This window comes from Homarus americanus, unplaced genomic scaffold (assembly GCF_018991925.1).
Source record: "Homarus americanus isolate GMGI-L3 unplaced genomic scaffold, GMGI_Hamer_2.0 scaffold51859, whole genome shotgun sequence".
Lineage (NCBI taxonomy): Eukaryota > Metazoa > Arthropoda > Malacostraca > Decapoda > Nephropidae > Homarus > Homarus americanus.
The window spans coordinates 12,255,603-12,279,889 of NW_024711292.1; the positions used below are offsets into that span (position 1 = coordinate 12,255,603).

The 24,287-nt window shown below is 44.6% G+C and overlaps 2 protein-coding genes across 2 annotated transcripts in view; one reads left to right on the forward strand and one right to left on the reverse strand.

The window, feature by feature from the left end:
• LOC121855498 (LIM/homeobox protein Awh-like) overlaps positions 1 to 19,423 on the reverse strand; it is a 94,076-nt gene extending 74,653 nt beyond the window's left edge. Inside the window, exons 1-3 of the mRNA XM_042350508.1 lie at positions 19,278 to 19,423; positions 6,348 to 6,411; positions 2,771 to 3,015 (exon numbers count right to left, since the gene is read on the reverse strand). Coding sequence (XP_042206442.1) covers positions 2,771 to 3,015; positions 6,348 to 6,411; positions 19,278 to 19,423 — 455 coding nt within the window. The remainder of the gene's footprint in view (positions 1 to 2,770; positions 3,016 to 6,347; positions 6,412 to 19,277) is intronic.
• Positions 19,424 to 19,571: 148 nt separating this feature from the next.
• Positions 19,572 to 24,287, forward strand: part of LOC121855578 (serine/threonine-protein kinase Pak-like) — a 47,072-nt gene continuing 42,356 nt past the window's right edge. Inside the window, exon 1 of the mRNA XM_042350638.1 lies at positions 19,572 to 19,619. Coding sequence (XP_042206572.1) covers positions 19,572 to 19,619 — 48 coding nt within the window. The remainder of the gene's footprint in view (positions 19,620 to 24,287) is intronic.

Below are 24,287 nucleotides of genomic sequence, written 5' to 3' on the forward strand. Positions count from 1 at the left end.
TGGTTTAGAAATATAATTAAATATATAATTATTTTGACAAATAAACCAAGATTATATGTATGGTAGTCGGTAGATACAGTAACACAGAGGCGTTACATCACTTTCCAGGAAGTCTTCGGCAATAAGTGAGTGAAGTTGCCGGAGACTGCTAGACAGGACGTTGGCTTGCGCAAATAGTCTCAACGAGCGATAGATTTGATAAGAGGAGGAGATATAATCGCACCATCATTATTTAAACTGTCCGGTGCATTCTCGTTTTGACAAGAGAAAGGCGGGAATTGTTCTGTGGGTCCGTCTTGGTCTCGCTGCCTCACCTTACATTTCTTCACACGGGTCGTTATTTTAGGATTTTCTCTTTAGTGAAACAAATTGTTGGAATTTGAAGAACATGAATCTGATGTTATTAACTTTACAAAGAGTGTTTCGTTATTTATACTGTATATACCTATTATAAAACAATAAAATTTGAAAATCACTGAAAAGGGTAGAGATATATAAGGCCATTGTTACATTAGGAAAAGTTTGCAACACATAATTTGATGTTTACACGTAAATGTTAGAAAATATGACACTTTACATAGACGTTGATGCAGGGCTCAGAATAATTTCATTGTACAGCATTACAAAACAAAATCCATTGGTATTCAAACATAATAATTATTGAATGTGACCTTGAAGAGACCAAAGCAAGCATTATTGTGAAGGGTAATATCTAAAATTACGAATACCGTAAATGGTTATAGACTATAGAGGGCATGAGGCGAGAGGATCTATAGTGTTGATGGTGATGACAAGCCAGCGGCCCGATGGTGGTATTACTCACCAGGCCACACGTTATGGAGCCGATAGTGCAGTCTTCCTTCCCTCCCTCCCTGGCTGGTGGCGGTGTGAGTGAAGTAATTGTTGCGGTGTTGGAAGTGGTAGTGTTTAATGGTGATGGTGAGGGTTGTGATGTAGGAGTTGGTGGTGTTTTATGGTGGTGATGGTGAGGGTTGTGATGTAGTTGGTGGTGTTTTATGGTGGTGATGGTGAGGGTTGTGATGTAGGAGTTGGTGGTGTTTTATGGTGGTGATGGTGAGGGTTGTGATGTAGTTGGTGGTGTTTTATGGTGGTGATGGTGAGGGTTGTGATGTAGGAGTTGGTGGTGTTTTATGGGTGGTGATTGTGATGTTGGTGGTGGTGATGGTGAGGGTTGTGATGTAGGAGTTGGTGGTGTTTTATGGTGGTGATGGTGAGGGTTGTGATGTAGTTGGTGGTGTTTTATGGTGGTGATGGTGAGGGTTGTGATGTAGGAGTTGGTGGTGTTTTATGGTGGTGATGGTGAGGGTTGTGATGTAGGGTGGTGGTGTTTTTATGGTGTGGTGATGGTGAGGGTTGTGATGTAGGAGTTGGTGGTGTTTTATGGTGGTGATGGTGAGGGTTGTGATGTAGTTGGTGGTGTTTTATGGTGGTGATGGTGAGGGTTGTGATGTAGGAGTTGGTGGTGTTTTATGGTGGTGATGGTGAGGGTTGTGATGTAGTTGGTGGTGTTGAAAGTGGTGACGTTGCAGGCAGTGATAATAAGAAACGGTGAGGGTGAGGTTGGCGATGTTGAAAGTGGTGGTGATGTTAATGGTGGGAGATAGTGAAGGTCGTGGTCTTATGGTTAATGATATTGATGAGGATGTCATTGATAGTGTCATGAATAGTGATGTCAAAGTATAGTGATGGTGAAGGTTGTGCTGATGTGGGTGGCGATGTTGAGGAAATGGGTTGTTAAGGATGTTGGTGGTGGTGATAGTTATGGTTGTTGTAGCTGTTGATAAAACTGGTGGTGGCTGGTGGTGGTGATGGTGGTGGTTGATGGTGGTGATGGTGGTTGTAATGGGGGGAGTCTTCAGACAGGTAATTAATTAACGCCTCACATTAACGCCTGAAGCCTGTGTGTGTGTGTGTGTGTGTGTGTTGGGGGGGATGCAAAAATGAATGGCGTCTATAAAAACTCTTAGGACCATCAAAATATAATTATATTTATGGGGACGAAGTTATACCAATTCATTGTAGTCACTGACACAGTTCATGAAGATTTTGCCACACAAGAGAGACTATGATGTAATTATGATGTAATTATATCATATTTCTTAGCTCAGACGAAAATCGTAAAACACAAAATTTGACAACTGATACAACACAGCCGATGAAGGAGGCTGACCCTCACACGCAGCTAACTCGTAAAGTAGTCCGCGGCCAGACATTCCTGATGTACTGTAGTACTCACAACGGCAGGATACTTACATGTTACACAGCCGGACACCTACCCGATAGCGGTGTAGTACACACCTGATGTTAGTGTAATATACAGCAGGGAACTCACCTGGTGTGTACACAGTGCGACACTCACCTGGTGTAGTACACAGCACGACACTCACCTGGTATAGTACACAGTGCGACACTCACTTGGTGTAGTACACAGCGCGACACTCACTTGATGTAGTACACAGCGCGACACTCACCTGGTGTAGTACACAGCGTGACACACTTGGTGTAGTACACAGTGGGTCACACACCTGGTGTAGTACACAGCGCGACACTCACGTGGTGTAGTACACAGCGCGACACTCACCTGGTGTAGTACACAGCGGGTCACACACCTGGTGTAGTACACAGCGTGACACTCACTTGGTGTAGTACACAGCTGGTCACACACCTGGTGTAGTACACAGTGGGTCACACACCTGGTGTAGTACACAGCGTGACACTCACCTGGTGTAGTACACAGCGTGACACTCACCTGGTGTAGTCAGTCTTGCAGTAAACGTTGTGTTCGCGGATGAAGCAGGAAGGTTGGCGGTCGAGGGCCAGCTGACAGACGCAGCACCTCAGGCAGGTCTGGTGCCACGAGCGGGAGTTGACCCTCAGAAGGAAGCGGTCGACGATGACGTCGTGGCAGCCCTCACACACCTCACCTCCGCACCCCTGGGAGGCGACCACAGAGAGTCCTACACTCTCCCCGCGTGACGGAGACACTCGCTCACGCTGTAAGAAATAGGAAACTTTTATAATAAACATAGTTATGATAACACAATAAAATAAGCAAGGGAAATAGGTTAAATAAGGCTGTAAATATGAATTTGATTTGCCACTCCAGACAGGCCTAAGGCGGAGACACTTTGTTAAATGCTTAGAGCAAAAAATAAGCTAATTTCAATTTTTGAATTTGCAAAAGGCAAAGCAATGGACAAGAAAAACAATAGTAAATGTGGTAAACATAAGGATCTGCCACACCATTACCGACGAACCAACGTTATTCTACCAACTTCTCACTCCCGCTGTTTGGTGTTTAATACGTAATGTACTCAAACTCATAAATATAAGACCAACTAATTTCGCAATATATTGTAACACCTTTTTAAATCAGAAACAGAAAATACAGGTATAGATAGATATAATTATCAGAATGATAACTATACTGTACACTTAATATAGTCATTGCGCATTGTTACGTCATATTATTTACACACGTCAACATCCTTTGGTTTTGTGCAGATTATAAGTAAAATGGTGATCAGTTTAATTTACATAAATCGGATCACCTGAAGATTAGCCTCATCTCATATTATCTTAAGTGTTGCAACGACTGGGGAGAGGGACAGTTGCAATGGACTGCCGATAGCCCAGTTTCTTGGGTTTCGCCTTAGTAGCCTGTCCAACATGCACTGCCTTCATCCGCCGGTGTAGTAGTTGGGTTCCTATGGTGGTCACCTCTTCCGCCTATACCGCCGTTGGGGTCTTGTTGGAGCTCTGTAAGCATGTCTGCCTGATGCGGGGCTGCACCGCAGATTTTTCGTTCGGGGTTTACTTCCGTAGCCTTATACCCACCAAGATTAACCCGCAAGGCAGCGGTGCAGTGCCAGTGAGCCTATGCACTGTCCCTCTGGGGCCCACTGCTGCTCCAAGATCCCGTGCTGGTCTAGCCTGGGCCCACGAGGCACCCATTTACCGTGTGTTTCTACGAGGAGCACAGCAGGAGTCTTGATGGTGAAGATGCTGTGTTCTGGCAGGCGAAGACTTGTACAAGTTGCTTCCCTGTTCGCCACAAGGCTAGCCAGCGGCGGTAGCTGAAAGCGAGAGGAAGCAAGTAGTGCTTGCACCTAAACACTAACATAATGCTGCCACATTAGACGCATTACACCACCCTGTACACACACACACACACACACACACACACACACACACACACACACACACACACACACACACACACACATACACACACACACACACACACACACACACACACACACACACACACACAATATCCACAGTACTATCCTCATCAGGGCAGAAGAAAATGATGTAAATAATAAAGGAACACATTGCCCACACCACTTGTACAGATCAATACTCGCCGCCACAAGTTATGATGAGGCAAGTTTGGCTGCGCTTAGCTCACCTCTTTTGTCATCGACGAAAATTCTCAAGGATTCGTACGTTCAATATTTCCTGTATTAAAGCGAACAAAAATAAGGATGCAACAGGAGTCATTAATTTTGATATTATATAAAGATGACTAAAAGGTATGCGAAATTGTACCGAAACTATACAGGTACATACAGTACGGTAATATATAGAAAAAGAAGACCAACCAAGCACTCAAACAAACAGACACAGAAAACCAACAAAATAACAGACCGTATATTCTTTAACTGGGCATAAACAGCAACCAAATGCGTTGAGACTCAAGCCATAACTAGGATGTATTATTATTTTCTCAATTAGGCAAAAAAACACATGAATCTTTTAACGAAACCCAAATGTCGAAATTGCAGAGAGAGAGAGAGAGAGAGAGAGAGAGAGAGAGAGAGAGAGAGAGAGAGAGAGACTTTACCATAACTAGACGCGTTTTAATGTAGTTAGTCGAGAGGGAGAAGAAAATGAACGTATGAATCTTTGAGAATCTGAACCCAGGTGGTTAATTGAATCCCCGGGCTGTGAAGGAGGAGTGGGGATGGGGGTTAGTGTGGCAGGCTGTCCTCTCCCCTCCACTCCTCTCCTTTCCTCCTGCCCCCGACCTCTCCTCTCCTCCCCCCAACCTCTCCCTCACGCTTACTTCACCGTTCATTCATTACCGCTTTCATCTGTCTCAACCTCCAGCTTTTAATGACCAGCCTCGGGCGAGTCAGGAATTGTTTTTTCTCCTTGTTCTTCGTCTCTTTTCTTTCTTCTTATATTTCCTCTCCTATAGGTGTAAGTTTTAAGTTAACATTTCCTTAATTATTTGTCTCATTTCATAAAGAATTCCCCTTATTCTTTGTTTTCTTTCATTCTTTCGTTAATTCTTATACTGTACATGTTATATTATCTTCTTGTACAATTTTCTTTGGGAACAAAAATAAATCAACGGAGGCGGGCGAAGATTCCCTTGTGTCGGTACAGTACCGCAGTTGCCACGACGCTACTAAGTGTACAAGTACTTGAGAACAGGATTTTGCATACGAGTTTGGGGTAGATTTAACCCAATCAAGATTTATTAATTCCTATTTCCCCTGACGGAGCTTATATACTAGATGGTTTGCATCATACTGTAACAATAGCTGTAACCGGGAGTAACGAGAACTAACAATATTATACTGCACAATACCGAGTTAACATTATACCAGGTACGTTGCTTTTGTAATTCAAACGAGAAAATATACATTATAGAATATAAAAAATCAACGTAAAAGACAGTATACAGTATATATGGCAGAAACAAAAGCAAAAAACTAACAAGAATATCGCACATGTACAGTACGACGCTGCCACACAGAGGCTGGTGTTTGGTTTTGTTTGAACAAGTGGCCTTGGGGGGCTTCACCTTTCATCTTTCGTCTCCAAAACCAATAAACATCTGTATATCCCAAGTGGGATTTAGTGAAAGTACGATAATGTCGAATAAATGTTCTCTTGCGGAAACGAAGATCTTCAGACACAGTGCCATGCCCCGTAAAACGGCAGTATAATATACACAAACAAATAAATGAAATATTACGAGGATGTCCTCACCGTCAGAGGCTACGGAACCAGAGTGAATTTCTTGAATAAAATAAATGCTTTTCTTATTGTTAAAGACAGATAAATCCTATTTAACAAGGAAGAGATAGCCGACGAAGTTAAACACACACACACACACACACACAACGTAACCACCCTTAAAAACATATACTGTACTTGTCTTTGCCTTGAGAGAGATAACAAGGGCTAAAAATACAGCACCGAATTGACCAAAATATTATCTGTTGCAACAGATATCTGCATAAAGACGTTGGTTCTCCATCCTTAACTGCTTCACATTGTATTTTTTAATTGATTCTTTTTTTCTTACTCACGTGCTTCATGTCTTCTGTTTCCTTAATACCATTCGTGTTACCAGCACCTAGGTTAATGTGGCTACTGGAGAATGTTTTAATAAATTACACGATGCTTGAGAACTGTGTACAATATTATCATTATGTTTATTTATTTATTTATTATTATTTTATTTATATGTTAATCAATTAGTTCATTGTTATTACCATTACTGTTAGTATTATTGTTATAATAATTATTAATATTTTAATACCGCACTTTTAATTCTCCACCAGGAAATTCTTTAGATACTAATGCCGTACTGTACCACGTAGCACGAAAGAAATATATAACCTGAATTACGTAAATGCACGTTAGGATAATAAGTGAAGGAGCGATTAGCGCCACTATACGTTTCCCGTCACCTCCACCCTTCCAAGATGGCGTCTCCAGCTGCCCCCTGGGAAGTGACACATGAAGAGCTGAGTGCGTCCCGCCGCGGTTATTACTCCAATAATCACCCCGGCATTGTCTTCCTGGCCCACGGAGGCGCTGGAAACCACACTCATCTGCATACTCGACTCGTGGTGGCGTGGAAGGGGTCCTGGTTGAGAAAATAGAAAGTAAAGAAAGAGGCTGAGGATAGGACACATAGGTGGGTGACTCACTGTACAGGCCAAAATTCCGTCAAGTTTAAGCAAACCTAATATGACCTAACTGAATACAGTTTAAACTGACCTAATCTAATCTTATCTTTCCTAATCTAAACTATCGAGGATGTAACTAGGCTGGCAATATAAGCAGCTGCCATACAAAATGTTAATACTAAACCTAACCCGGTTTAACTTAGCCAAGCCCGGCATAAATAACGTAATCTACCCAAATCTAAACTAAGGTAACTTAACGTCACGTACTGTAAAGGCATTAGAGACATGTGATGTGTTGGGAACTGTGTCCAAATATACAGTACTGCGGCAGCTGCCTTACATGTATCAAGCTTTTCGGGCACAGTAAAATACCTTAGTATACGATCACTAAAACACGTCTCTAGATGGTCTGTGGAGTAGCCCTTGAGCACCCGTGGTTCGCCTGGCGAAGGTAGGGAAGAACAAGGGGTGTGGGCTGCCCACTGACAGGCACCTGGCTGTAATAGGAACCCCAAGGTAGAAGTATTAATTATCCGGCCGATGCTTGTTGGGTCTGTTTATCACACCAGGGTGGGTCCTGCTGCTGCTGTGTTTGTGTGTGTGTATGTACGTGTGTGTGTGTGTGTGCGTGTTTGTGTAGGGTGAAGGGGTCTATGTTTGTGTGGGGTAGTAGTTGTGTATGTACAGTCCCCTTCACTAGTGCGTTTACAGGGGCTCGTCAGGTTTTATGCAGTGTGGCAGCCCTTTGTTTGTTTACATTTGACAGAAGGAAACTCACAATAGTAAACATACTGTGGAATAATTTGTGGAATGCTTAATGATGAGCCCCTGTAAACGCACTAGTGAAGGGGACTGTACATTTGTTTATGATTATATGTTGGTGTGTGTGTGTGTGTGTGTGTGTGTGTGTGTGTGTGTGTGTGAATATATAGGGTTATTGACTGAGTGCATGTGTGTATATCTATTTATCATATACTACATCAGTCTGTATTAGCACCCTTATTCTGTTCCCCAACAATCATATTACCAAAACCTATGACAACTCACTGACTCAGTTCATCTCTCCGTCTTCTGTCACGGAACAAACTAAAAATGCAGTTTAAATCTAAAGATGTTAAGGCCTGAAGGAAATTGACAATGTTTATGCAGATTTGTCACCAAGGTATCGTTGACAGACTGAGTGATCGGTCCCAACACCCTCCATGGACCTGCCAACGTACATCCAGGGTGATCCGTTATATTGATCAGATAACTCACATTAATCTGGGCAGGAACATCTTAATTGGGATTCCGGATACACCACATCGTTTATCAGAGAGGATGGAGTGTATCAAGCGCCTCTTACCTCAGTGTAACCTTTATTTTCTCATGACATGTTTCCACACACACACACACACACACACACACACACACACACACACACACACACACACACACGAGCAAAGAAAGGCGTTGTGCCGCAAAACATCAAAAGGCCAAAATCGTCCTACACACTTGTGTAGGACGGAAGTAGTTATCGGACTGACTGACGGTCGTTTTATATATAAGGACGGACAGGCGCATGCGGGAAACAAGTTATTTTTCCAGCACACACAATGGGGATATAAAAACATACCCAGTCACGTAATAATATAAAATTGTAAAGATTTAATTTTTTTTCAAGCGCAGGCAAAAATTTTTGTACCAATTTTTTGAGAATGTTGTTTATGCAATCCGGATTGAGACAGCATACTGATAGACCAACGCGGTACTATGGTGGACAAAAGTCCCTTCCCTCGGCCCTCCCTCTCTTTCACCCTCTGGCCCCAATCCCTCATTGGTCCCCATTCCCCGTCATACCCACTACACAGTGCGCCATCTGTTGGGCGATTACAGCACTTGCCTCAGTTGCTTCGTTATTCGAACCTCAGGTGATTCAGTCACATTGTGGCTGGCTGAGAGAAGAAACTTTTGTCCACCATAGTACAGGAGTTTTATTCGCACATGACATATGGTTGGGGGAGTGGTCCATGAACGCGGCATGATAATTAATGGAGAATTCGTCTCTACTCATGTTTTACTTGTGAATTACATAAAGGAGATAAGTTATATGGCCATATAAAATTCCGAAAATATAATATATATATAGCTAGTGTTAGAATTTGACTTTCAAACAATAAATACAAACGTTTAACCCCAGCGACTCTTAAATCATATGACGTCATTGATATTAAAGTAAAAGAGGAAAATTTGACCTAAATGTCTCCCAACAACGTGACGTAACTCACAAACCATAGAATGACACATAGTTTTGTTAGACGTATTTAAAGCTGTTTATAGGCGAGGTAAGAGATTACCCCGTGTGTATAACCCGTTATTATCAATATTTTTACTTATTGTTATTGTTATCATCGTAATCGATATTTATTGATAATATTATCACTATAAATTTTAAACATAATCATTATTTATTAATAATACTATTTAATAAACACTGATTTCTTCCTTGTGTGAGTTATGAAACATTAAATCTATTTTATCTTCAAACTCTCCATATCTGGAGGACTACTGTGTACTGAAATGAACACGAGTGTTTTTGTTCTGTCATCAAGACAAACTGTGATATACAGATTATAGAACAGATCTAATGACCTCACACGGTAAAACGTTACTCTCTTTTACTGTGTAGCTGCACTAGACACGGACATTATTCTCTCGTTCTCTGTTTGTCTCATTTTTTCTTCCACACATTTTCTCTTCATCTCTTCATCGATATCCCGTTCTCTGTTATTTAGTATCAACCTCACTCTCTCGTTCGTTGTCTCTCATTCTCTTCATATTCTCGCTCTCTCTACCTGTCTCATTCTTCCCCTTCCTCATTCATTCTCCCTTTAAACTTGGGAAGAACAGGAGTCAACACTACCTCAACCAGACCAGTGACGCCGGGACACGGGATCGATCCATCCTCCCTCCTCTCCCCTCACCAGCCCTCCCTCCCTCCCTCCCTCCCTCACTCCCATCCTCCTTCCATCCACACCTTCCCTCCATCCCTCCACATATCCCTACCTCTCTCCCCTGACCTCACCTCCCTCCCTCCACATATCCCTACCTCTCTCCCCTCACCTCACCTCCCTCCCTCCCTCCCTCACTTCCATCCACACCTTCCCTCCATCCCTCCACATATCCCTACTTCTCTCCCCTCCCTCCCTCGGCAAACTCGCTAATTTTAATTTGATTTTACGCATGGCGAGGAGGGGAGGGAAGGCAGCACAGCGGGACCCGAGGAGAACTTTGTCATCACGTCTCTTGCCGTATGTACAAAAGGATTTTATAAGTGTTAGAGGATTTTTACTTTTTTTTATAGAGTTTAGTTTCAGTCGTGTGTGATGGAGTAGTTTTATTTATAAATATTTTTGGGGTAAGAATTATATTTATTGTTATTAGTATGATATATTATTACTCGGTATCGACACCGTTTTAATATTTTTATATTATCATATTATTATTGTTGTTATTTGTATTGCCACTGTGTAAATGTTAATAATTTATCGTTAATATTGCAATTATTTTATCGCAGATTATTTATTTCCACAATAAGAAGTTTGTTTTATGTTTAAGTAGTGACGATTTTTAGCATATAGTCTGACATTTTGTAACCTAACCTAACCTAACCTAACCTAACCTAACCTAACCTAACTTACAATTTAAGCTTTCAAATACTGGTGATGTGTCTGACCTTGGACTAGATGTTTACCAAAGAAATAATTTTTATTTTTCATTTATAACATTACAAAATATACGTGAAACTTGAGAGAAATTGTGACAGACATTTGTGTTTATTGGTGCTTGTTGAAGTATACTTGTTGCTTGTCAACAGTAGAGGACAAAAACACCCCATTAATACAATGCCGTAAAAATCACACACACACACACACACACACACACACACACACACACACACACACACACACAATTTGGCAATATGAAAACATCCTCCACCACTCACTGTCTTGTCAGCTTTCTCGATTACATATACCGCCATCTCGAGAAACGAAAAACGTCTGTAGCTGTCGCCTTCATTGATTTCACTAAAGCATTCGACCTAGTCGACCACAATATAATCATCAACAAAGCTATTGACCTCGGGCTTCGGAGAAGTCTTATACCATGGCTTACAGACTTCCTCAGTGACCGACGCCAAGCTGTACGCTTCCGAGGGGCTGTCTCCACCTTTCAGTCACTCACCTGTGGCGTCCCCCAAGGCACCAAGATGGGACCACTCTGCTTCCTTATGCTCATCAATGATGCCCTAAGAGAAACCCCTGCTCGCTGGAAATATGTCGACGACTCCACCATTGGGATCAGCGTCAACAATTCTGCTCCCGACTATACCGCCCTTCAGGATTTATTGAACAGTCTCGAAAACTGGGCCACCAACAACCATGTCACCATCAACCATACCAAGACCATGGTTATGCACATCAACCTCTCCTCCGACATTGTCCCACCTCCTTCCATTACTTTAGGTCCGAACACACTCCAGGTTGTAGATTCCACGAAGCTCCTCGGCGTCACCATAGACAACAAACTAAATTGGAAACCACACGTCAGGGAAGTTGTCAAATCCTCCAGTTTCCGTCTCCACCTCCTCCGCCGACTCAAGTCCCTCGGAGTTCCTGCACCCGAGCTCCTCAGTGTTTACACAACATTCATACTTCCCAAGCTCACCTATGCCTCCCTACCTGGTCTTCCTCCCTAAATGCCACACAACGTAAACACCTAGAAAAAGTGCAAAAGAGGGCATGCAAGATTATTCTCTCCCCTTCCTACTCCACATATCAAGAAGCGCTCAACACACTGACCCTTTCGACTCTCACTGACCATCACCACGACCTCATCTGCAAATTTGGTAAGAAGCTTCTACACCATCCTCGACACCGGCTCCTACTACCACCTGAGATCCCTAGCCCGAGAATTGCTGTTCGACACCACAACCGCATCCAGCCCATACGTGCACGAACTGATCGCTATAAGAACAGCCCAGTCCCAACCATTGTAAAAATTATCAATAACTTGTAATAAACCAGTGTATTCACTCCCAGTAAATACTACTTTGCACTGTCACTATGTTGAAATGCCCTGTAGTTTGAGCTTTTCCCCATCTAGTTATTATATATCTTATTTGTATCACTTATGTTACTTGTATATTATTTGTAATTCGAAACCCATTCCCCAAATATGTAACTGTATATTTTCAGCCTTCTGGCTGCCAAGCTCTTTCACAAACCGCATATTATTATTATTATCATTATTATTACACACACACACACACATATATATATATATATATATATATATATATATATATATATATATATATATATATATATATATATATATATATATATATATATATATATATATACGCACATAAAACCAACACAGAAGAGACAAGAGCCAAACCGTACATACCAGTACTCAAATATGTATTCACAGTACACTCACGTAAATGTGCGTATATTTTATATGTGAACACATGCACACACGCACACACCTGCGTGCTGATACATACAAATACATATACATTCAGACAGGTACAGTTGTGGACTAAAATAATTCGGCAGTGGGGGAGGGAGGGATGTGGTGTATGGAAGGGTTGGGGCAGTAGGTGGAGACTCGGCAACGTTACATAGATGTGGCGATTAAAAGTCTACGAGTTTCTTTCTAAACCACCGATAGATTTGTTATTAGTTTAACTATGAGGCAGACCACAGCCTTTCGTCCACAACTGCACGTACTGTACTGTACATACCGGTAAAAATACAGCAGCTCATACATGACTGATAGAGGAGACAACGACGTAGTGCTGGTGTCAGAAAGTGGCTCCCCCTATGGTATTGTGACCGTCTACCCCAATAATAAGCTCAGACTCATCGTTCCTCATCCACAACTTATCTATTACACTTATAAGAAAGATACAGACTATACACGGCATTTTGACTTTTTTTTCACTTATACGGGCATTCATGGACGTAAATAAGCCAAAAACAGTCAGGAACACTAACCTAACCTAACCTAATCTTGACAATTGAATGTGACCATTATACAAATTATGGTAGTGACGACCTAGGAACAAGAACAACCACTGCAACGACGATATATAAAGAGCAGGACACATAAATATGGGACCTGCCGACTAATAGGTGACCCAACGACTAATAGGGAACACAAAGACTAATAGGGAACACAAAGACTAATAGGGAACATGACGAGTAACACGGTGCGACAAGTAATAGGGCGACAAAAATAAACACAGGGGATGTTAAGGGAACCAACGATTAAATAGGAAACATAACAAGACAATGACAATAATTAATGAGCGGGTGACATGAAAGATATACAACGAGGAATGAAGTGCTGGAAAAATGACAGAAAAACACAATGCAGGAGAGATGGACTTGTCTGGGTTAATGTGACCATCCACACAAACGTACCAAGATCCAACCCCTCCCCTCCCCCTTCCCCAGCATGGCCAATTATATCAAACTCCCTTTACTGACATCTAAACCCTTCCCCATTACACGTCCATCCCCTCCCTCCATACAGTCAGCACCTCCACACTCCTCCCCCTACACATTCAACCCCCTCCCTTTACTCATTCAACCCCATCCCTACACAACCAACCCCTTCCCTACACATCCAACACCCGCATACATATTCATCCCAACACATACATAAACTCAATCGACCTCGCACACACTCACCATCCCTCACATACTCACCATCTCTCACACACACACACACCATCTCTCACACACTCACCATCCCTCACATACTCATCATCCCTCACACACTCACCATCCCTCACATACTCATCATCTCTCACACACTCACCATCCATCACATACTCACCATCTCTCACACACTCACCATCCCTCACACACTCACCCATCCTCACACACACACACACACCATCTCTCACACACACACCATCCCTCACATACTCACCATCCTCACACACTCACCATCCCTCACACACTCACCATCCTCACACACTCCATCTTCCCTCACACACTCACCATCCTCACACACTCACCATCCTCACACACTCACCATCCTCACACACTCATCATCCCACACACTCACCATCCCTCACACTCTCACCATCTCTCACACACCATCATCCCTCACACACCTCACCATCTCACACACTCACCATCCCTCACACACTCACCATCCCCTCACACACTCACCATCCCTCACACACTCACCCATCCCTCACACACTCACCATCCCTCACACAATCACCATCCCCACACACACCTCACCATCCCTCACACACCACCATCCCTCACACACTCACCATCCTCACACACTCAGCATCCCCACACAATCACCATCCCTCACACACACCATCCTCACACACTCACCATCTCTCACACTCACCATCCTCACACTCACCATCCTCAACAATCACCATCTCACACACCATCCCCATCTCACACCATCTCACACTCACCATCTCACACTACCATCCCTCACACACTCACTTCCCATCCCTCACACATTCACCATCCCCTCACACACACCATCCCTCACACACTCACCATCCCTCACACACTCACCATCCTCACACACTCACCATCCTCACACACTCACCATCCCCACACACTCCAGCATCCCTCACACAATCACCATCCCTCACACACACCATCCTCACACATACCACCATCTCTCACACACTCACCATCCTCACACACTCACCATCCCTCACACAATCACCATCCTCACACACCATCCCCTCACACACTCACCATCCTCACACAATCATCATCCCTCACACACTCACCATCCCTCACACACTCATCATCCCTCACACACCTCACCATCTCTCACACACTTACCATCCCTCACACACTCACCATCCCTCACAGTCTCACCATCCCTCACACACTCATCATGCCCCTCACACACCTCACCATCTCTCACACCTCACCATCCCTCACACACCACCCATCCCTCACACACTCACCATCCCCACACATCTCACCACCCTCACACACACCATCCCTCACACACTCACCATCCCTCACACACTCACCATCCCTCACACACTCACCCATCCTCACACACTCACCATCCCTCACACACTCAGCATCCCCACACAATCACCATCCCTCACACACACCATCCTCACATACTCACCATCTCTCACACACTCACCATCCCTCACACACTCACCATCCCACACAATCACCATCCTCACACACACCATCCCTCACACACTCACCATCCCTCACACACCACCATCCCCACACTCACCATCCCTCACACCAATTCACCATCCCTCACACACTCACCATCCCTCACACAATCACCATCCTCACACACACCATCCCTCACACACTCACCATCCTCACACACTCACCATCCCTCACACACTCACCATCCCTCACACACCCATCATCCCTCACACACACACCATCTCACACACCTACCATCCTCACACACTCACCATCCCTCACAGTCTCACCCATCCTCACACACTCATCATCCCTCACACACCTACCATCTCTCACACTCACCATCCCTCACACACTCACCATCCCTCACACACTCACCATCCCTCACACACCACCATCCCCTCACACATCCCTCACACACTCACCATCCCTCACACACTCACCATCCTCACACACTCACCATCCCTCACACACCTCACCATCCCTCACACACTCACCATCCTCACACAATCACCATCCCTCACACACACCATCCCTCACACTCACCATCCCCCACACACCACCATCTCCTCACACACTCACCATCCCCTCACACACTCACCTCATCCTCACACACTCACCATCTCTCACACACTCACCATCCCTCACACACCTCATCATCCTCACACACTCACCATCTCTCATACACTCACCATCCCCACACTCACCATCCCTCACACACTCACCATCCCTCACACACTCACCATCCTTCACACACTCACCATCCCTCACACACTCACCATCCCTCACACACCACCATCCCCAACACACTCACCATCCCTCACACACTCTCTATCCCTCACACACTCACCATCCCTCACACACTCACCACCTCCCACACTCACCATCCTCACACACTCACCATCCCTCACACACTCACCATCCTCACACACTCACCATCTCTCACACACTCACCATCCTCACACACTCACCCACCCTCACACACTCATCATCCCTCGCACACTCACCATCCCTCACACACTCACCATCCCTCACACAATCACCATCCCTCACACACTCATCATCCTCCTCGCACACTCACCATCACCACAAACTCACCAGCCCTCACACACTCACCATCCCTCACAATCACCATCCCTCACACACTCACCATTCCTCACACACTCATCATCCCTCACACACTCACCATCCTCACACACCACCATCCCTCACACACTCACCATCCTCACACAATCACCATCCTCACACACCATCCTCACACCCTCACCATCCTCACACACACTCACCATCTCACACTCACCATCCTCACACGCTCACCACCCTCACACTCTCACCATCCCTCCCACACACTACCATCCCTACACACTCACCATCCCACACACTTCACTATCTCACACTTCATCATCTCACACACTCACCATCTCACACACTCACCATCTCACACACTACTATCTCTAACACTCACCATCCCTCACACTCACCATCTCATAATTCCATCTCACACACTTACTATCTCTACACACTCACATCCCTCACACACTTACCATCCTCACATCACCATCTCTACACACTACTCTTCACACTCACCATCCCTCACACACTCACCATCCCTCACACACTCACCATCCCCACACTCACCATCCCTCACACACTCACACCATCCCTCACACACTCACCACCCCCACACACTCCATCCTTCACACACTCACTATCCCTCACACTCACCACCCCTCACACACTCTCCATCCCACACACTCACCATCCCTCACACACTCACCATCCCTCACACACTCACCACCCTCACACACTCTCCATCCTTCACACACTCACCATCCCCACACACTCACCATCCTCACACACTCACCATCCTCCTCACACACTCACCATCCCTCACACACTCACCATCCCTCACACACTCACCATCCCTCACACACTCTCCATCCTTCACACACTCGAGGAGGCTTTGTCTCTCATATACTAATTGTTGATGGACTTGTGTAATCGATGTTTTAATTACGCACTTAAGGTAGTTTTTGAAGCGCAATTTTATAGTATTATCTACTCACACACACACACACACACACACACGTATATATACCCCTCATGCACATCGCACTCACAATACACACTTGTACTCATAATCCCCATGCACACCTCTTCTATACCTCATACGCTAACTTGATGACACACTTTGCTCACACCTACACACACTTCCCCACACCTACACACTTCCAAAAGTTCTCACCACTTACACACACACTGCACTTTACACACTTTTCCACACACTTCCTGAACTCTACACACTTTTCCACACGCACTTCCACACTCTTACACACTTTTCCACTCACTTCCCAGACCGTTACACACTTCTCCACAAGCTTCTCACACTTTTCCACACACTTTCCCACTCCCACACACTTTTCCACACACTTCCCACACTCTTACACACTTTTCCACACACTTTCCACACTCTTACACACACTCCTCCACAAACTTTCACACTTTGCACACACTTCCTGCACTCCACACACTCTTCCACACTCTCCCACACTCTACACACTTCTCCACAAATTCTCACCCTTTTCCACACACCCCCCCATTCTTACACACTTTTTTCCACACACTTCCCACACTCTTACACACTTTTCCCACACACTTCCTCTCACACACTTTTCACACACTTCCCACACTCTACACACTTTTCCACACACTTCCCTGCCTCTACACACTTTTCCACACACTTCCACACTTTTACACACACTCCCACACTCTTCACGCACTTCCACACTCCTTTCTCCACACACCTCCCACACTCTATACACTTTCCACAAATTCTCACACTTTTCCACACACCTTCCCACACTCTACACACTTTTCCCACACACTTCCTCACTCTTTTCACTTTTCCACACTCCCCACACTCTACACACTTTTCACACACTTCCCGCACTCTTACACACTTTTCCACACACTCCCCACACTCTTACACACTTCCCACACTCTTTCACGCACTTCCCACACTTTTCCACACACTTCCCATACTCTTATACACTTTCCACAAATTCTCACACTTTTCCACACACTTCCCACAGTCTTACACTTTCACACACTTCCCACACTCTTTCACACACTTCTCCAAACTGGTAAACATATTCCCCTCATCTTCCTCCATGACCTCTTAACTTACGCATAGTCTCTCCTCTTACCTCTCCATCACACACACACATCTAGTGTATATCACACATACGCACAAACATGCACGTGTACGCACACATGCACGTATACGCTCATACACACACACACACACACACACACACAGATACAACACACACACACACACACACACACACACAGATACAACACACACACACACACACACACACACACACACTTGTACAAATACACATACACACCTTCGCACCCAAAGAGACTTACTGGCGGGGTCGTGAGGGAGCGTGTTACCCCATCGAGTTTACAGAGTAAAAGATGTCGTTGAGCAGCTCTTCGTCGTCCCCCTGCAGGCTCCTCCTCGTCGTCGTGGCTCATTTCACGGAGGCAACAGCGGCTGGGGTCGTATAAACATGCCCAGGAGTACCACTCACTTCCGAAGAGGAGGGGGGAGGTACAAGAGAGCGGAGGAGGTAGAAGTGAGAGTAGACTTAGGTAGAAGTGAGAGAAGAGGACAGCAGTGAGAAGAGGAGGGTGGCCCTTCTCCTCCTTCTCATCCTCATCAGTGATCAGCACCGAGAGAGGTAGTCAATAATAGGGGCGAAACAAGTCCACGACACGACAACCTAATGCGGGCGGTCTTGGTGCTGTTGCTGGTGATTTTAATGCCGTTCTTGATAGTGATCCACATTTTATAATTAAGAACTGTATTTTTTTCTGTTCTCTTGAGCTATATTTGTCGTATGTTTTGAAGGGGGAATTGTTGTTGTTGTTGTTGCTTATTTCCTGTATGTGTACCAGGACTAAGAGCTAAATGTATTCGCAATTATGTATACCATACATATTTAGAGGTATCACAGTCAGAGTGATCACAATATACAACACAAGACTCGGCTCTGTGTCGTGCGCGATATATCGTCTCCTTGTTGCGCACTTGACACCCAGGGCTAGAGGTAAAAAAGCTCGCGAGCAGCGGGGTTTCGCGTGCTTTTCTGGCGTTTGTGGCTCGAGCCTGCGGGACCCTCCCCTAGTGCGCATGCGCCGCTCGGGGGCACAATATGGCTGACCCCCCGCCGCCATGCCACAGACCCGGCCAACTCACTCCTCTATCCTCCCTTATACGTTAATCTGATTCCAGACCTAAACCATTACCTCTATCATTACTTCTCACACAATGGCACCAAGGTAGACGACGAAAAAAATAGCAGCATCATAATTTAAATTAAAGATGGCCATGCTCAACAAATACGTGGAGTACGAATTTAAAGGGCAGAAGGTGAGTCGAACTTTAAGAGACGCCAGAGTCAGCGGTGAAGGATAACACTCGAGCCAAAACTAATAAAACGAACATAAAATTACACCTACGGTTGTCTGACGAAACTGTTTCTTGTTTACATTCGAGAGGAACAGGCGGTCAGGGAAGGGCGACTTAAATATGATTTACAGGTCCTTTTTCTACCTCAGGGTCGCAAAATTCGGAGTGTTTAGAGGAGAGTATTAAGGGTTTTATAGATCTTGCAGGACTATCCTCGGGAACAGCTCCTTTAATTTATTGTGAGTTATAAAACTAATGGCTCAAGGAACAGGTCCCCCAGTCACTAAACACCCGATGGACCAAATCTTCCCACTAGATCAAATATTAAAAATTATAGACCTGAAGTTATGGATATTTAGAGGACACTCTGGCTACGACCGATACCGCCCGAGTAGAAATTAAGATCCAATCAAACGACTATTAGCCCCTCGCTGGACCAGCGGCTGAGGACCCCCGGTAACATGGACCCTCAACTTAGTTCATCGCCTTAAACAAGCCAGCTCCAAGTACCAGTTTGGTTAGGTTGGGTTACAATGCGAGCAAGTCTCACTACTCCAGAATAATTAAACTCGAAACCTGGAAATTCCGGTGCAAATAAAGAGCGGTGGTTATAGGGAGGACGTGAGGAACCTGGTGGAGTAGGGCCGACTTGTGCCATCCTAGGACCCCCTGCGCGGCCAGGCATCCCAGACTGACAACCAACTCACACCTCCGCCTCACGCCACCGTCTCGCCCAATTTCGGACACTGCCTCAAAACTTTCCGGTCGGGAGGGAGGATGGTCGTCGCTTTCGTGAAGAACCTGTGGTTGTAATCACCTCTTGAAGGTCAAATAAATGTATAGTGTATTTTCTGTACCAATATTCAGTTTGAATTATCGAAATTTTATTATTAAGAGCTACGTGTCTTGGTTGGATCCTCAGAGCTAAAGATGCTGCTACTCCCACTAGCGGCTTAAAATTTCCTACAAATGACAATACCTGATCGTTTGTCACACAGAATAAATTTTGGCATTCTATAGGAAGTCTTCTGAGTGCTACAGTGAGATCAAGAGAGAGTGTGAGGGAGGCTTACAGGTGTTGGCCAGGACAGTCGCTAGTTGATGGCAGTGCACAGGAGGAGGACCTGGGCGGCTCCGTGATTGAAAACCGGGTAGGTAGGTAGCATCGTGGCCGGGCGGAGGAGAGCCCATGCCGCGACTGCCGGCGATCAGGAGCAGATACCAGCACCTCGGTTATTTATGCCCCGGACGCCATGCAGAGAGGCGATTTTACTCGAGTCTCCTCCCAGTTCGTCCCTCTTGCCTGCGACCGTTCACCTGCGACACCTTTTCTCACCCACTATATTTCCATCGCTATATATATGTACGTCAAAGCCACAAGTCACATTTCGTATATTAATTATCACCAAAGAAAGGATCTTTATATTACTTTACAGATGACGAAAACTCGATGCAAGACCAGCTTGAGATGCGAGTGAATAAGACGCGACGGACGAAATACAGAGAAACTGTCGGAGTGAGGGCAGGCAGGCGGGCCGCAGCGAGGGGGCCGTGATAGAAGGGGCTGATCAGGCGGCTACACACACAAACATGAAATATTAGCACCTCCTCTACATGACAACACTACTGTGGGTTTATCGCTCCACCATCTTCCCATCCGCAACTCCGCAATACCCAACAACCTCGATACTTCGACCTACTTTCTTGTCCCAGACGACGTCTAACCTTGCCGAGATAAGCGAGGGCTGATGCTGCGCCCTGTGTCGTCCGTGGTCAAGCACTGGTGGTCCCGTACCGCTGGCGTGGGTGGCGGGGGACATGGAAGGCCGAGGCGCTGGGGGACAGTCACGGTACGAGTCCATGATTTGTGCATAGCTGTCTGCAACCTTGCCCCTCTGGTCGCCATATACGCCCGCGTCGCTCCACCACATGAATCACCTGTATTTATTGATAGTTAGATAACATCTTTACGGGCAGTAAATCATACCAATCCCAGGCCACGCTTCACTTAAGTGTCGCGAATTTACCACAAGATAAATGGTAGCAAGGCACTGAAAATCTCGTTCGTCACAGGCATTTGCTGCTCACGAAGGTCAAAAGACGTTTGGTGTTTTATATCCGTTGGATTATAATCGTCATGAAAAAGTCACACACGCGACTATAAACAGATCTTGATCTTCAGGGGCGTTCGCTGCTCACGAAGGCTAAAATACGCTCGAGGTTCTATGTACAGAACTGTGCTAAGACTGTAGTCGTTGCTGAAATATCATCTATGCAGTATTTTCAGGAGAGAAGTAGATCACAGGAGCTGAGCTAGTAACTGACGAGGTGTCTTCACTCTAGTAGTAACAGTAACTTCTTTATCCTACATCAAGGCTATAAGTGAGCGCCTGTAACCACACCACCACATGTCCCTCTAATACCTATACCTCTGACCGCAGACACTATGTTTCCACATCCAAGTGCGCACACACACACACACACACTTCTATATATATATATATATATATATATATATATATATATATATATATATATATATATATATATATATATATATATATATATATATATATATATATATTATATTATATATATATATATTTGATAAATCACACGGAAAAGGAAACAACGGAGCACCTTGGCTTTCGTCTTTATTCAAGACATCTTCAGTTGCTCTGAAGATGTCTTGAATAAAACAACAAATGTTTTCATTGTGGATCTACATGAAAATATATATATATATATATATATATATATATATATATATATATATATATATATATATATATATATATATAATCGCCGATTAAGCATTAAAAAAAACAATTGACGTTTTTGCCAAATAGGGATAACCTTATTTTTATTGCTTCGACTTAGTTGAAAATATCTCACATATGGAAAAAATAATTGTTTCCTTTAAGACGTCATTTACCATCATTAAACAGACAAGTTATATCTAAGAAAGGTAGAATAGGTACGGTTGAATTAAGTTAGGTTAGGTTAGGTTAAGTTTGGTTAGGTTTGGTTAGGTTGGTTGAGTTTAGGTTTGGTTGAGTTGGGTTAGTTTTAGGTTTTGGTTTGGTTGGGTTGGGTTGGGATGTGAGTTTAGTTAGGTTAGGTTAGGTTAGGTTAGGTTTACAACGTAACTACTCTTTTATACATGTATGATTTATACGATTGTCTAAGGCAGGTCAGAAGTGAGAAGTTATCACTATCAGGCAACTTCACACTACAGCTACATCATAACTGCTGCAGGTACAGCCACACCAAACACCTACTACCTTAGCCATACTACAGGAACAACTGTAATATCAACTATACCACAGCTATAATTATAACCACAGACAGTATAACCACAACCCTGCCGAAGACAGTTGTAACCACAGCTACAACTACAACTATACTACAGCGACAGCTACAAATGTAGCCACACCACAGGAAGTTACAGTCACAACTACACCACAGTGGTAGCCATTGCTATACTACAGCTACAGCCACTGCAATAGTTATAACCACAACCAGAACCAAGCTACTTATATAACTACAACATCAGCTAAGGAGCAGCTGCAATAAGTAAAGCTTCAGCTGCATCCCAGAGCAGCTACAACCACAGACACATCATTAGATACAACCAAAGCAGTAGCTGCTGCAACAACCGCACCATTATAAACAATCACACAACAACTATAAACACAACAAAACCCTGTACAGCAACAACTACAACAACAACCTGGCACAGCAACAACTACAACAACAACCTGGCCACAGCAACAACTACAGCAACAACCTGGACAGCAACAACTACAGCAACAACCTGTCACAGCAACAACTACAACAACAACCTTGGCAACAGCTCAACAACACCCACCAGTCAGCAACAACTGCAACAACAACCTGGTCCAACAACAACTACAAACAACAACCTGTACAGCAACAACTACAGCAACACCCTCTACAGCCAACAACTACAACAACAACCTGTTCAGCAGCAACAACTACAACAACAACCTGTTACAGCAACAGCTACCAGCAACAACCTGGTACAGCAACAACTACAGCAACACCACATACAGCAACAACTCAACAACAACCTGGCCACAGCAACAACTACAGCAACACCTGTACAGCAACAGCTTCACAGCAGCACCCTGTACAGCAACAACTGCAACAACACCCTGGCCGCAGCAACAACTACAACAACAACCTGGCCACAGCAACAACTACAAGCAACACCTAGCCTCAACAACGGATACAACAACACCCACAAGCTCAACAACAGATACAACAACACCTAGCCTCAACAACAGCTGCAACCAACAACACTGGCCTCAACAACAGATACAACAACACCCTAGCCTCTCAACAACAGCTGCAGCAACAACACACTGGCCTCAACAACAGATACAACAACACTAGCCTCCAGCAACAGCTGCAGCAGCAACACTGGCCTCAACAACAGATACAACAACACCTAGCCTCAACAACAGCTGCAGCAACAACACCTAGCCTCAACAACAGATACAACAACACCCTGGCCTCAACAACAGATACAACAACAACACACTGGCTCAACAACAGATACAACAACACCCTGGCCTCCATAGCAGCTGCAGCAACAACACTGGC